At 40.2% G+C, this 15,431-nt stretch overlaps 1 protein-coding gene across 1 annotated transcript; it reads right to left on the reverse strand.

The window, feature by feature from the left end:
- Positions 1–337: 337 nt before the first annotated feature.
- Positions 338–1,414, reverse strand: LOC107062462 (uncharacterized). Its single transcript, XM_015313137.1, has one exon. The coding sequence runs from the start codon at positions 1,412–1,414 to the stop codon at positions 338–340; it is 1,077 nt and encodes a 358-aa protein (XP_015168623.1).
- Between the last annotated feature and the right edge of the window lie 14,017 nt (positions 1,415–15,431).

The following is a 15,431-nucleotide window of genomic DNA, read 5'->3' on the forward strand; positions in this document are numbered from 1 at the left end:
TTGGTATTGATCAAAACCGAGACTCAAATTTTTGCAAAAGAACAGCCATATTCAACTCACGAAGTGTGGAAAATATGTGTGAAAAATTCAAATTTTTTCGGAGAAAGGTCAAAATCATTTTGCAATTAAAAATAAGTGGAGACACAAGCTCAAATATCTACAAAAGTAGTGTAAAAACAATTTTAAACAGAACAGCCCAAATGCACGCCAAAACCCCAACACACAAGGTGTGGGCCTCACCCCACCAAAAATAAAACCATTTGTCCTCAAATGCAAGTAATAAGAATCCAAAAGTAGATGTAAGTAATATAGAGAGGAGGGTAGATAAAGGTCCTAACTACGCAGTCTCTCTATCTGCTGGGGCATTATTTTCCGGAGTAGTCTCAGATGGAAAAGCAGTGCCAGATCCACTAGGGGCTGCTGTGGACGTAACTGTCTCTACTATATTTGGCAGATCTCTGAATATGCTCGCATCTTGGCTCTCTTTTATCTCCTCATCAATTTCTACATCCGACTCTTCCTGTGCTGCACTATCCTCTTGCACATCTCCGGTGGTCACAGGAACATCCTTATCATCTGCTCTCTCTATGAGTGAAGTGAAGTCGGTAGACTTAAGGTAATCTACGTCCTTCCTCAAACTTGCAATCTCAGCTTTTAGGGCCGTCACCTTAGAGGTTTCCCTTTGTCTTCTCTCACAAGCCATAACTCTCACTGTCAAGGCATCAACAGAAGTCTGAATGGGAGTAAGTTCTGCTAGTATGGCCCTGTCAATCATCTCTGGAACATACCTTTCCAGTCTGGTAGCTCTCACATCAACTGAATAGGCCAACTGCCCCATCTTCAGGATCATGGGCTGAGTGATTCTTGCAGGCTGGGAGGATGAGGAAGCACCTGGATCCTGTGAGGAAGAAGTAGCAGGAGCTGGTATACCTGAGGGCTCAGATGTCGGGGTGGACGAAGGTGTAGCTGCCGAGAATGAGTCAACATTGACCTCTGGAGAAGTATCTGTTGGGTTTGCTCTTCTCCTATCATCCTTATCACGTGTAAATTCTGCCTCTATACTCCGGATATCAGTGGAGAAAAATGGAGTGACTTCTATATCGCTAGAAGGCTCTCGGGGTACCCCAGCACTCTGGCATAACTCAGTAATCAGAATAGGAAATGGCAGGGATGTATGTGTCTGTTTGGCTCTCAAAACCATCTCCTGTGAAACTAGCAGTCCCAGGTCGATTTGCCTCCTAACCATGATAGAACCAAGGTAAGCCACCTTAGGATGACGTAGGATGGACTTCTTCTGGGATGGCATGATAGTGCTGCTGATGAAGCCAAACCAGTACCGGGAGGTGATGTTCATATCCCTCTTCTCAATATGAGCTCCCACATCCAACCACCTCGGGGTGATGTCAGAAATCATCAGAGCTAACCAACCCTTCAAATCATTCAGGCCAGAACGATAGGCAAACCCTGGTAGGGCAATACCTAGTGCAGCGGTCAACCCAGTACAACATTAATATGCTCGCTATGATACTCAACTTCCTTGCCTCTCACCAAAACCGAGTTCACTGATCGAAACTCACTAGCCTTTTTCTTATTTTTTGGGACCAACTCCCCATATGCTAAGTAGAATTCCCGAACCCAGGAAGGAATATAAGGGCCCCGAGGTCTAGTGACCTGCTCGAACTCATGATACAAGAGCATGTCAAGCACCTCAGCATGCTCAGCTTCCAAACCCTCCACCGATAGTAACTTTTCTTCTAGAATGGTTCGTAAACCATCGCCTTTCAATCTGTTCAGCAATCTGGGTGGTGGTGGAACTACGGGGCAGGGGCCTTTGAAGGTGGTGCCGGGGCTGGCACTGACTCAGTGGTCGGAGGAGTTGCAGCTGATGTAACTCTGATAGGTGTTGATTGAGGTCTCTCCCTGAGCTTATTCTGCCAGTGAATCAAGGGTTGTTCATCTTCTGGATCAAAAAATTCTGGCTCAATAGTTTACCCTTTTCTAGTGATATGCTTCGTTCGTTTACCATTATCTCTCGGTGGGAGATCTTGCTTTGTTTTCTGTGAAGGAAGTGATCATCCTTTATTAATTGTAATTCCCGTTGCCTTTTTCTGAGTTGGTGCATTTAGGTTTGTGCGTACCATATCTGCAAAAGTTTGTGATTAGTCAAAAAAATAATCACACTAAAACACAGAACATCTGAAGCAGAAAGGTTCGCCGATCAATCGGCGAATCGCCAAATATCTTTACCAAGCTTGGTCGAACTCGCTGAAGGGATAAGCTTGAAATCTAGGCAAATAAGCAATGAAAAAGTCTATTCGGCGAGATGCCAACTACTTTTGGCGATGACGAAGTAGTCCGCCAAAAGATACAGTGAAAGAGGGTAGATGAGGCATGCGAAAAGGGGTCTAAAGTCCTAATGGCGAGTCGTCGACTACCTTCAGCGAACACAGATGTGTCCGCCGAAAGTTACAGATCTCTCAGCACTATGGACATGAATGAAGCTTCGGATCACAATAAGTTCGGATCACACATAGCATATCAACTTATTTCTATCAGAGAGGCCCAACACAGGTCATCTTGATACTACAACTGCAAAAACTTTTAAGATAAATTCGGGGTTTTATGCGATAACCTTTAATATCGATCAAATTGCATTTTGAAATGCTTGGCAGCAATGAGCTCCAACCCTAAGCACTATTTACTAATTAAAATACTAATGGAAAGGTAAAAATCTAAGAAAAAGTACCTTTGGTGTGATTTTGAGGAGTTTGAGATGAGGGAAAGTGAGAGATTCAAACATTTTGATCTTCTGCCTTTATATAACCGTTCAGTTCTTTGTCATTCGGCGACATTATTCTTATAGCCGATAAAATCGGTGATGCACAAAACACATACTTACCTCGCCGAGGACATCCCTTATTTTGGGGTCCCAACGACAAATTAAGTCGGAGTCCCCGATAGATTCGGCGACTCGCCCACTGGGTCCTTGGCTTGCCAACTTGCACTTCTCACACCTTTCTCACTTTATCCTACAAAATCAGCACACCATTATTCGAACAGAATAATTAAAAGCAGTAAAACCTTGGGTTGCCTCCCAAGAAGCGCCTTATTTTACGTTGTGGCACGACGTAAGTTCTATCTCACTCTTCGTTATTGGGGTTAGCCCCAATGTCACTAGGTGACCCCAACATGTCATTTAGGTGGAGATGATGTACTGTGAAACTCAGGAATGACCTGATTAGCTGGATTGATCTAGAGTGAGATCCAATCATTTGATTCAACACTTCAATATTCTCCTTCATTTCTTCCCACACCAGATCTTGATCAGTGATCTTTTGGAGAATGATTTGAAGTGTGTCCTCGACATGATTTTTCTCCTCATTTCTAGACTTCCTCCGCTCATGAGGGGGTATGTACCTCCCATTGCTATTCCATTGGACTTCCACCTCTAAGATTTTGGTGGCCAAGTCATTTAGCTGAGATACCGGTTCGGTCAGCATGAGGTTCTTTTGGACTCCTTGGCTTATTTTGACCAATTTGCAACTACTCTACTCAACCATACTCATCTAAGTGGACAACACAAGGAAAAACAAAACTAATAGTAAAGTTAGTAAATTACAACTAAGAAGAACAAAAATTCTACTAATCTAAAAATTCTCAAATAACACCACTCCTTGGCAGCGGCGCCATTTTGATGATTATCGAGACCAACGACACTAACCTAAGGTTCGAGTGTCTACGATCGTCGATAGTATAGTAACCCAACAAAAGGTTGGGGTCGTGTCCCAAGGGAGTGATTTTGAGAATTGATAGAAAAATAAATTTAGCTATAACTAGTCGTAGCTAAAGACATTAACGATTAAAAACATAGTAAATTAAAGGGGGCGACAAAAAAGTGTCAAATATCGATAGGGGTTTTGTCACAAGTAGTAAAAACAACAAAATTACAAAAATCAAGTATGGGGAAATGTTCTTGGGGTATGACCGCAATACAAGTTGAGATAAATCGTTGGGTACATGCTTTCAATAGGAAATTTGAAAGATACTAGTGACTAGGATAAACTTTAGATGGAAATAAGTTCCCTCTCGGGCAACTTATCCCGTTTCAAATGGGTTCCTCTCGGACACCCATTTGTCGAATGAAGACCAGTCTGTGCCTTACCCAACTCACTCTCTCGAGATGAGTGTTAGGATATGGGACTAGGGATCACCCTCTCGGGCTGAACCTCATGTCGACCCACTCCTTAGGCCATCAATCTAGTGGTCTTGGTTTCGCGACCTCCTTCTCGGGCAAGCCAAAAAGAATGGGTGGTTTTTAGCCACATATCAAGAAATAATAAAATACACCTAAAATGATACTAAAATCATTGGGTATAAAAATTAAACCTTAGATTTAAGCAAAGGAAGAAGAATAGGAGAAGACCCACTTCTAACTTGGGGAAGATGAAATTCTTCTCCCTTCAAGTCTCCCACAAAACCATCTCCAAACTTGAGAGAAAATATCTAAAAAGTACTATTCTATTCTGAAAATTATAATAATGGTTCGAAACTTATAAAAATTAATAAGAAGTTTAGTATTTATAGCCATCAGAAATTAGTGCTGGCGGATAGTTTGGCGAGGTTAGTCGAGTTCGCCGAATGACTCTGCGACTCGCCCTTCTTCTGTCTCATCGTCATTTAGTGCCTGCCTTCAGCATCTTCACGTTCTGGACCATTGGGTGGTATGGTACAGCCTTACGGAACTATTCGGCGAAGCGCCGACTGCTCCTTTCATCGCCTTTTTTATCCTCTTCCTTTAGAGCATCGTATATTGGAACAAAAGGTGGAGTCTGTCCTTTCGGCGAATTGCCAAAGGTATTTGGCGATGCTCATGCTTCAGCTTCTTCATTCTTTTCAGCCTTTTTGTTACTTTTTATGCCTATGTGTCCATTCTTCCACTAAATCTTTAAATACCTGAAACTTAGCAATTTTCATTAGATATTGAGACAAAATACGCATTGGAGGACACTATTTCTATCAAAATAAAGCCATAAATGAGTGCAGTTTGTGGACTCATCAGTACACAAAGCTTGTCAATGTCGATCAAAGAAGACCAGTTCTTAGGACAAAGGTTGGCATTTGTGGGGCTTTGAGACTTCACCTTGTCCTCGATAATGGGTACAACCTAGACTACATCACTCTCGAGGTTGTAGCCTACTTGGGACTACCTCGACTACAAAGGAATTATCCATACACCATGGAGGGATGTAAAGGTACCAAAGGGGTAAGAGTCTCTTTCACACGCGGTAAATATTATAAGGAGGTTTGGTGTGATATAATGCATGTGGCTTCTTGTCACTTAAGATTGGGGGCCAATTAGTTTACTAAACATGGGGTCCCAAATGATCAGAATGGGTACAAGTGTGTTGTAGATCACTGGGGAACACCACTATTTCCTCTTCCTAAGGTGAAAAATGAGATACAAATGATTGAGACGAGTAAGGGAAAGCAAGGTGGTAACCTCAGAATGAAAAAATGAGAGGTTGAGAGGAGTGAAGTGAGAGGGTTGCCACAATCTCAATCCAACAGTGTTGTTCATCGTTCTGTAGGTACAAGCAAGATGAATGGAGGAACACAAGTTCCCGCCAAAGAGCCTACAATCGAAGGTGTGATGGATGCAGTAATGGGATGTTCTAACATCCAAGGTAAAACAGATCTTTCTTGCGAGGGCGTCAAGGTACAGTAGCTAATCTTAACACTTTTACCACTGCAAATGAACAAAGTGTAAATGTTAGCTGGTATTTATGTGAGCCTATTGATTCTTTACCTTATATTGATAATGTGCTTGTTGAGAGTGTGGATACTCTAGTTGATCCTATTGATGACCAAATTTATTCTTCTAGTAAGATCGATTTGTGTCCACCTAGTGTTGACACCTATGCTTTGAATGCTAGCTGATTATTTTGTAATGATTGTGTTGATCAACCTGTTTGTGAGTGTAATTAAATGGTTGAGGGTTCTTGTATTGTGATTAAGGAACCTCAAGTTAGTGGTACTAATGATAATGTTGATCAATTGAATAGGAGTGACTCTATGAGCATATCTATTGTGGAAGATCCGATTGCTTGCTTTGTTCATAGAGATCATGTGCTTGAACATGCTTCGGAAAATGATATGTGTCTTTTTGAGGGTGAACTTGAATATTTTAATTCATCCCTAGTGGTTGATCATTCCCTCTTTAAGTACAATATCTTATTTAAAAATGATGAAATCACTCCTAGTGATGTACCTAGTGGTGTGAATCTTGAGAGTAGTGTAGCTTTAATAACTATATTGTGTATAGTAATCCACTACGGTGTAAAGCCTTTCCACCCAAAGATGGAAATCTCTTCTTCGAAGATGAGAGTACTCTTGTAGGGAAGGAATGTGATGAGGGGGAAGGTGGTGTTTGTTGTCTTATTACTTCTTCTTCTTGGCGTGTTTCACTCTTTGGTAGCATGACCAATGCTTTTGAGCCTATTGGTAGTCATACACATGAAAACACCCTAGAGGAGGTTGATTTACGAGACACATTTCTCTATTACTTGTTTACATATGATGATGCTCATGCTGTTGAGTGGAGTATGTTGTTGGGAGGAACGAATGCACACCTAATAAATGGAGGAGCACCTGATCCTGTTCTGTGGACCTTCTATCCTTTTCATCCCAATGGATACTTGAAGGTATTTGAACTGGTGGCAGTATCATCTTTTGGGTGGTACTACCATGTTGTTGAGAAGAATAACCATTGTCCTTGTTGTACCTTTGTGGGATTAATAGCCATGACAATAGAGGATGTTTGGTTGTGATTTGAGTTTGAGTCCCCTGGGTTAAATTCTTTTAATGCTAACCTCTGTACTATCCCTCATTCTAAGAAGATAAGCTTCTTGCTTATGATCTATATGGTTTTACAAGGTTTGGATTTGAGGACTCACTTTTATCTACTTGCATATGATGATACTCATACTTGTGTGGGTTGCATATATTATGTTAGTAGTGGCATGAATTGGGCAAATGAGAGTCTCCTTGACTCGATGCTATGCAATCCTTTTCCATTTGACCCTGGTGTCAATTTTAAGTGTGCTAAGTATGGTAGTAACACCGTCTGTCATTTGCATGAGTCTTATGTGGTGTTATTACTTGATCCAATGTGCTTGAATGAGGTATGCTTACCAATTTGGGTGGGGAATGCTTATGTACTTAAACCTGCTCCTCAATTGGGAATAATCACTCTCTTGAAGCTATCTAGTGCATTGGACGGGGTCTTAATTTGGGTCAACACTACTTGTTCCTTCGCACTTAGGTATGACAATGTTCATGTTCTACTTGACATAAGGGAGGCCTTGTGCTTGCTTGAATGTGGAACCAATGAGGGCTTACATATTAGGCTGTTTTAGTGTATTGCTTCGTACGCTCTACCCCTTTGTCAAAGCTTCTTACTTAGCAAAGTATCTATTACTTTGATGGGTTGAAAACCCTTTGTTGATATTTGTGATGCTTGGTTATATGTTAAAGATGTGCATCCTTGGTGTGGTGATGAAATTTTTATTGCTAACGCTAACCCTCATGCCATGCGGATCTTTGTATTGTTTGCTTCCCCTATGGTTTTGTAAGGTATGGATTTGAGAACAAATCATTTTCAAGAAGGGGATAATGATGTAATAAAACTTACATCAAGGCTATCAATTCACGAACTTCAATGTTTTGATGGAGTTTTCACAAGGATGGATATTGTTTGGCATACATGGATGATGAGAAAGGGGTTCCATGCCTTGCATGGGAACATATGCACCTTGAAAGAGCTCCCAGTTGAGAAACACCATGCTTGGATGATAGCTTGGAGCATGGGAAGCCTAACGATGCAAGGAGGAGCAAATGAATATGTTGCTCCATTCGACGAGCTGGGCTCCACATCGACGACTCGCCAAAGTCCTTTTGTGAGGAGTCCAAGATCGCCTATTGGACCTAGGAGCTGCGGAGCAAGGCTGCTGATTCGGCGAGCAAAGAGATCACTCGGTGTATGGCCCTTTGACCACAAAGACCGTTGAATGTTACATAAGGGGCCAAGAGAAGGACCCATGCATGGTTCATCGCCGAACCCAATGGGTGCATCGCCAAGAGAATTGGGCGAGCCCGACTTAGCTCGCCCATTGGCCATTTCGGGTCACTTCTAGGCCTATATAAGTAATAATGCCTAAAACTATAAATAGGCCTTTAGGGGTTCATTTTAGGTTAGACTATTTTCAATATTGATGAATGATGAATTGAACTCCTTGTGTGAGTGTTTGAAAGCTTGGTAAGCTTTTGCTGAACCTTGTTTAGACCGGGGTTGCTTGGGATATTTCTTCCCTCGAGGTCTTCGTAAGAGTTAGTTGCTTCTTGTTGGATTAACGAGGTGAGGTCTTTGGGTTTAATATACCCTTAGGTTGCTCTTTGTTTCCCCTTTTTGTGTCTATCTATTTATCCAGATTAGGTGTTTGTTAGGATCAAAATTGGAGGTTATTGGATTTAATACATACTTTAATTGCCAATTGTTTCTTATCTTGTATCTTTTCTTCTATCTTTCTTGTTTTCCGCTGTTTATTGTGATTCTTCTTGTGATAAGCGTATCATTTGATCCAAATTGTCAACACTCCATCAGATAATCTGTATTACATTAGTTAATCTCTATAAAGTTTCCTTCTAACTCGTGCTTGCGCGTGTGTATCAGATCATTCCTCCATGAAGAATTGTCTGAGGTCGTCCTGCTAGGAGGAACATTTAGGAGCAAGGGGTACTTAATGCACCAGAAGTGCAACCCCAAGGAGAGGTCACTAATGCTGAGTTCCGGGAAACTATCAGAATATTAAGTCAAGCAGCGACCAATCAAGTTTGGCAACAAAGAGGGGCTCGGTAGGAAATGGATGATACTTCAAGGATCCGTGAGTTTTTGAGGAAGAATCCTCCAAGCTTTACTGGTTCAAGCGTTACTGAGGATTCGAAGAACTTTGTAGAGGGACTATAGAAAGTGTTTGAGGTTATGCACGTTGTCGATATGAGGAGCAGGATGAGTCTATTTGTTGCTGGGTTATCTTGTCTGTCAAGTAAGTAGGGCAACGCAACTATGTTCATAGGGGACATTGACATAGCAAGACTTATGATTTATGTGCAGACAGTTAAGGAAGGGAAGCTGAGGGATAAAGAAGAATTCAGAAATAAGAAAGCTAAGACAGGAAATTAGTCCAGGTAGCAAATGAGTAATGTGAACCGGTCTTCCTTTCAACATAATTAAAAGGGACATGCTCCATCATCTTGTAGTGCACCTACACCAAGGAACAGAGGTGAGTATAATAGTCTGAATTTTCAGAATTTCAGAGCTATACCTGCTCATATTGAGGGTAGTGTGGCACAAGGATGTAATTGGGCTCCTACATGTGCTAAGTGTGGTAGGAACCACCAAAGTGCTTGTCGTGATGGCTCTACTGGATATTTCAAGTGCGGTCAAGAGGGTGTCTTCATAAAAAAGTGTCCTAAGAACAGGCAGGAAAATATAAATAGGGGCAATAGAGCCCAATCTTCTTGAAGTTACTCCACCAGATAGGGCTTCCCCTAGAGGAGCTACTTGGCGGAGGAGCAAACCGTCTATATGCGATCACTAGTCGTCAAGAGCAAGAGAATTCTCCAGATGTTGTCACTGGTATGATTTAAGTTCTTACTTTCTATGTTTATTTTTTGCTAAATCCAGGAGCGAGTCTAGCTTTTCTGACTCCTTTTGTTGCGATGAATTTTTATGTTCATCCTGAGAAACTCCGTGTGCCCTTCAGTGTTTCTACACCTATTTGTGAGTCTATTCAGCTTAGAGAGTCTATCGCGATTGTACTATTTTCATAAATCAAAAGAGCACCATGGTTGACTAAGTTGAGTTAGATATGGTAGATATTGATATCATTCTGGTATGGACAGGCTTCATGTGTGTTATGCCTCAATCGATTGTAGAACTCGAGTTGTTATGTTCCAGTCTCCTAATGATCCAATTTTTGAGTGGAGGAGTAGTTCAGCAGTGCCTAACGGTCATTTTATTTCGTACCTTAAGGAGATAAGGTTAGTTTCCAAGGGGTGTGTCTATCACTTAGTCCGAGTTAATGACTGTAGTGTTGAGATACCTCTTACTCAGTCAGGTCCAGTAGTAAAAAAGTTTCCAGAGGTCTTTCTAGATGATCTTCCCGGAGTCCCTCCTAACAGAAAAATAGACTTTGGTATACATATTCTTCCCGATACTTATCCTATCTCTATTCCGCGATATAGAATTGCACCAACATAGTTGAAAGAGTTAAAAGAGCAGTTGAAAGATCTCCTAGAGAAAGGTTTCATTCGACCAAATGTCTCACATTGGTGCGCTCTGGTGTTATTTGTGAGAAAGAAGGATGGTTCCCTTAGAATGTGTATAGATTACCGTCAGTTGAACAAGGTTACTACAAAAAATGTTTATCCTCATCTGAGAATCGATGATCTCTTCTATCAGCTTCAAGGTGCCACTTGTTTCTCTAAGATAGACCTCAGATCTGGCTACCATCAGTTAAGAGTAAGGGAATGTGATATTCCAAAGATAGCTTTCAGGACCCGTTATGGTCATTATGAGATTTTGGTCATGTCATTCGGTATTCAAGCCTTATTTTGATATGTTTGTTATTATATTCATTGATGACATTTTAATCTATTCGAGTAATGAGAAAGATCATGCTAGCATCTTAGAATAGTTCTCCAAACTCTGAAGGATAGAGAGGTGTATGTTATGTTCTCTAAGTGTGAGTTTTGGCTTGAGTTTGTGGCATTATTAGGCCACATTGTTTTCGATGATGGGATTAGAGCTAATACTAAAAAAAAAATAGAGGCAATGTAGAATTGGCCTAGACCCACATCTCTAGCTGATAGTTGGAGTTTCTTGGGGTTGTCTAGATATTTTAAAAGGTTTGTTGATGTGTTTTAATCTATTTCGTCCCCATTGACCAAGTTAATTCAGAAAATAGTTAAGTTTCAATGGTCTAAAGCTTATCAGAAAATCCTTCAGGAATTGAATAAACGGTTGACTACAGCCCAGTATTGACCTTACTATAGGGTAGACAAGGCTTTGTTGTATATTGTGATGCGTCCAGAGTTGGTTTGGGTTGTGTGTTAAAAAGAAGGGTAAAGTTATACCTTATGCCTCTAGACAACTGAAAGTTCACGAGAAGAATTATCCAACCCATGATCTAGAGCTGGCTGCCGTAGTATTTGTTTTGAAAATATGGCGTCATTATCTTTATGGTGTTCAGGTGGATAGGTTCACCGACCATAAGAGCCTTTAGTATGTGTTCAGTCAGAAAGATCTTAATCTCATATAGAGGAGGTGGTTAGATTTACTCAAGGATTATGACATGAGTATTCTATATCAACCAGGTAAGGCTAATGTGGTTGATGATGCTTTGAGCAGGTTGTGTATGGGTAGTACCGCCTATGTTGATGAAGACAAGAAAGAGTTAGCAAAAGATATGCATAGACTTGCACGATTGGGAGTTTGTTTAATGGATTCCAGTGAAGGAGAAGTAGTGGTGATAAATGAGGCTAAATCCTCAGTAGTGTCAGAAGTGAAAGAGAAGTAAGACCAAGATCCAATTTTGCTTGAATTAAAGGCAAATGTTTATAAGCAAAAAGTGATGGCTTATGAACAAGGAGGAGATGGTGTAGTGAGATATCAAGGTAGATTGTGTGTGCCAAGGGAGGATGAACTCCAAGAGAGAATCATGGAGGAAGCTCATAGCTCCAGATATTCTATCTATCCGGGTTCCAGAAAGATGTATCGTGATTTGAGAGAGGTTTATTGGTGGAGTAGTATGAAGAAAGGTATTGCAGAGTTTGTTGTTTAAGTGCCCGAATTGTCAACAAGTTAAGGTAGAGCACCAAAGTCCCAGTGGTATGACTCAGAATATAGAGATTCCTAAATGGAAGTGGGAGATGATCAATATGTACTTTATTACCAGCTTGCTGCGATCTCGCAGGCAGCATGATTCTATTTGGGTGATTGTAGATCGAATGACTAAATCAACCCACTTTTTGTCAGTAAAGACACCTCATTCAGAAAAAGACTATGCTAATTTATATATCCTAGAGGTAGTTAGATTTCATGGAGTCCTAGTGTAGATTGCAATTTCGGAAGTCCTTCAAGAAAGGTTTGGGTTCAAAGGTGAATTTGAGTACTGCTTTTCATCCTCAGACTGATGGTCAAGCCGAGCACACTATTCAGACTTAGAAGTTATGTTGAGGGCTTGTGTGAATGATTTCAAAGGCAATTGGGATGATCAATTAACTCTAATTGAGTTTGCTTATAACAATAGTTACCACTCTGGCATCCAAAGGGCTCCTTATGAAGCTCTTTATGGGAGAAGATGCGGATCTCCTATTGGATTGTTTGAGGTTGGTGAAGCTGGGTTGATAGGACTAGACTTAGTTCATCAAGCTATGGAAAAGTTAAGATTATTCAAGAGAGATTGAAAACAGTCAAAAATCCTACACTAATGTTAGGAGAAGAGACTTAGAGTTTGAAGTAGAAGATTGGGTATACTTGAAGGTTTCACCCATGAAGGGTGTTATGAGGTTTGGTAAGAAGGGAAACTTAGTCCCCGGTATATTAGTCCTTACAGAATATCCAAGACGACCGGTAATGTGGCTTATGAGTTGGAGCTACCGCAAGACTTAGCAGCGGTCCATCTAATATTTCATATTTCCATGTTGAAGAAATGCATGGGCGATCCTTCACTTATCATGCCTAGTGAAGATATTGATGTTAAGGATAGCTTGTCTTATGAGGAGATTCATATCTGATTCTAGATCGCCAAGTTCATAAGTTGAGAACAAAAGAGGTAGCATCAGTCAAAGTTTTGTGGGGCAATCAGTTTATTGAGGAAGCTACTTGAGAAGCTGAGGAGGATATAAAGAAGAGATACCCACATCTCTTCTAATACAGAGAAGTTCCAAATTCAAGTACTAATCCTTTTATTGTAATTTATTTTAAGTTGGCATGTTCTATTTACATTTTGCTTGTTGGGTGTTTGAGCTAGATGTTAAATGTTACACCTTAGCCTACAAAGAGTTATCTCATTTGAGGACGAATGTTCCCAAGGGGGAGATATTGTAACACCTCGATATTTGAAAGAACTAGAAAAGCCTAGAAGTTGAAAGAAAACCTTTTTTTTGGAAATAATCAAATTTAGAAAGGTTGACAAGTTAAGCTAAGTATGAGTTTGGGTCAACTTCAAACTACCACAACTCTTAGAACATGATGCTTTAAGTGAGCTACAAGAGACAATATGACAGTTCTTTGAATTATCTTTCCAACGCCGCCAAGTTTGCTCCTTTTTGAGTTTGTACGAGTGAGATATGACCATTTGAAGTCGAGTTGTCAAGATAAGGAAACTCAAAACTGGATTTTTTAAGGGTATTATGGTGTTTTCACTACCCAATTAATTAAATACATTATTAGTAAATTATTTGGGGTCTAAATTGAGTTAGTTCAGTTTACGCACTGATGAGTTCACGAGTTGGACTCATTTAGGGCTTTATTTTAATAGATTTAGTGTCCAAAAATGCATATTTTGTGCCAATAACTGATGTAAATTCTTGATTTTCAGGTATTTGGTTTAAGGAACAAAAGCATGGACACTAATGAGAAAAAAGGAACAAGGCAACTAAAAGAACGAACAAAAGAAGGCCTGATGATCGCCTTAACTATTGGGCGAACAGCTGAAGGGACATGATCTCGCCTAAATTCCAGTATGCTAATACTTGAAGGAGAAAATCAAGTCGGTGATAGAAAGGACCAGGCGGCGTGTTGCTGAATGGTTCCGCAATGCAGTGCTATATCACCCAAAGTTACAGAACTTGAAGATGCTGAAGGCCAAAGCAAAAAGTTGATGGAATTGACCAAAGGGAAGATCGCCGAGTGGATCGACGATCCCGACTTATTGCGCCGAATGGTCCTTCGCAACACATTTTTGGAGACTATAAATATGTTTTTGAATGTTTAGTTTAGTAACTAGATTTCATAATTATCAGTTTTGAAGTTTGGATCTTATAACTTAGAGTATTGATAAAATATTTTCCTTAGCTTTGAAGATTTGAAGATTTCCATTTTAGAGAAATTTGAAGTGGGTCTTTGAGATTCTTCAACCTTGATCATTGTAAAGATGAAATTTATCTTACCCAGTTGATGGAAACACAATTTGGTAGCAATTTCTCTCTTTTTATGATGTCTAGCTAAAACCCCAATTCTTGGGGTGTGATTATGTGATTATGGGTTGATTTAGCTACTGGGTATTGTTAATTGATAGTATAAATGTTGTTTCAAAGTGATTTCATTCATTAATTGTGGCTTAATCTAAAGGGTGGTTGTAGCTGCAAATGCAACTCTACCTTCGTGTTTTTGGTTTACTCTAGAGAGAGGTTTTAAAACCAAGATTACTTAATTGATGGTCTGTGGGTATTGGGTTGTCATGGGTTCAGCTCGAGAGAGTGAATCCTAAACCCTTTTCCACATATTCAGCTTGAGAGAGTGAATGGACTAAAGAGTAGGCTGTTCTTAATTGTTGTTTATTGTTGTTCGAGATTAACCAATTTGATTCAGGGTAAATTGTTCTAGAGAAAGTTTATCCCCACTAAAGTCTAGTTTATTCACTGATTTACAGCTATTTACTAGCAGTTGCAATCACCCATTTGTGTACCTTAGCCCATAATCTAATCACATCCCAAGAACCCGTCTCTATACTTATTCCTTAGTGTTAGTTGTTGTTGTTGTAGTTGATAATTACAATCAAAACCCCCTGTTAGTTGACACTTGTGTCTTCCTTAACTTGCATTATGCTTTTATTCGTAAATGTCTTTAAGTATGATTGACTTGAACATATTTGTACTTGACAATTAATTCTCAAATATGTACCACTCCCGGTGCAATTCGCAACTCACTTAGTTGGGTTATATTACTGACTAACAATCGTTGGCACTTAGAATTGCGTGAAGTGTCCTGATACGTGAAATAAAAAATAGCGCCACTGTGGGGGAGTGGTGTTACTTGAGAATTTTTAGCTAGGTTGATTTTTTTTTTGTTAGTCCTATTTGAACTTACTTAATTTTAGTTGTGCTTTGCTTGTTTGTGTTTAGAAACAGGAAGTATGAGTGTTAACGGCAACAATGGTAGCCAAGTAGGCCATCAAGATGACATCGGAAACCTCAACGATGTCAACGAGCCTAATGCTAATGAACCTCATCTTATGGATGGTATTGGTGCCATTCGCTTGCCTCCGGCCAAAGGGAATATGATGTTCCACATCACAAGTACTAAGTTGTAGCTCTTACAATTGAAGGGGTTGTTCGGTGGTTTGGCTCATGAGGATCCCCATGAGCAT

Source organism: Solanum tuberosum, unplaced genomic scaffold (assembly GCF_000226075.1).
Source record: "Solanum tuberosum cultivar DM 1-3 516 R44 unplaced genomic scaffold, SolTub_3.0 scf00230, whole genome shotgun sequence".
NCBI lineage: Eukaryota > Viridiplantae > Streptophyta > Magnoliopsida > Solanales > Solanaceae > Solanum > Solanum tuberosum.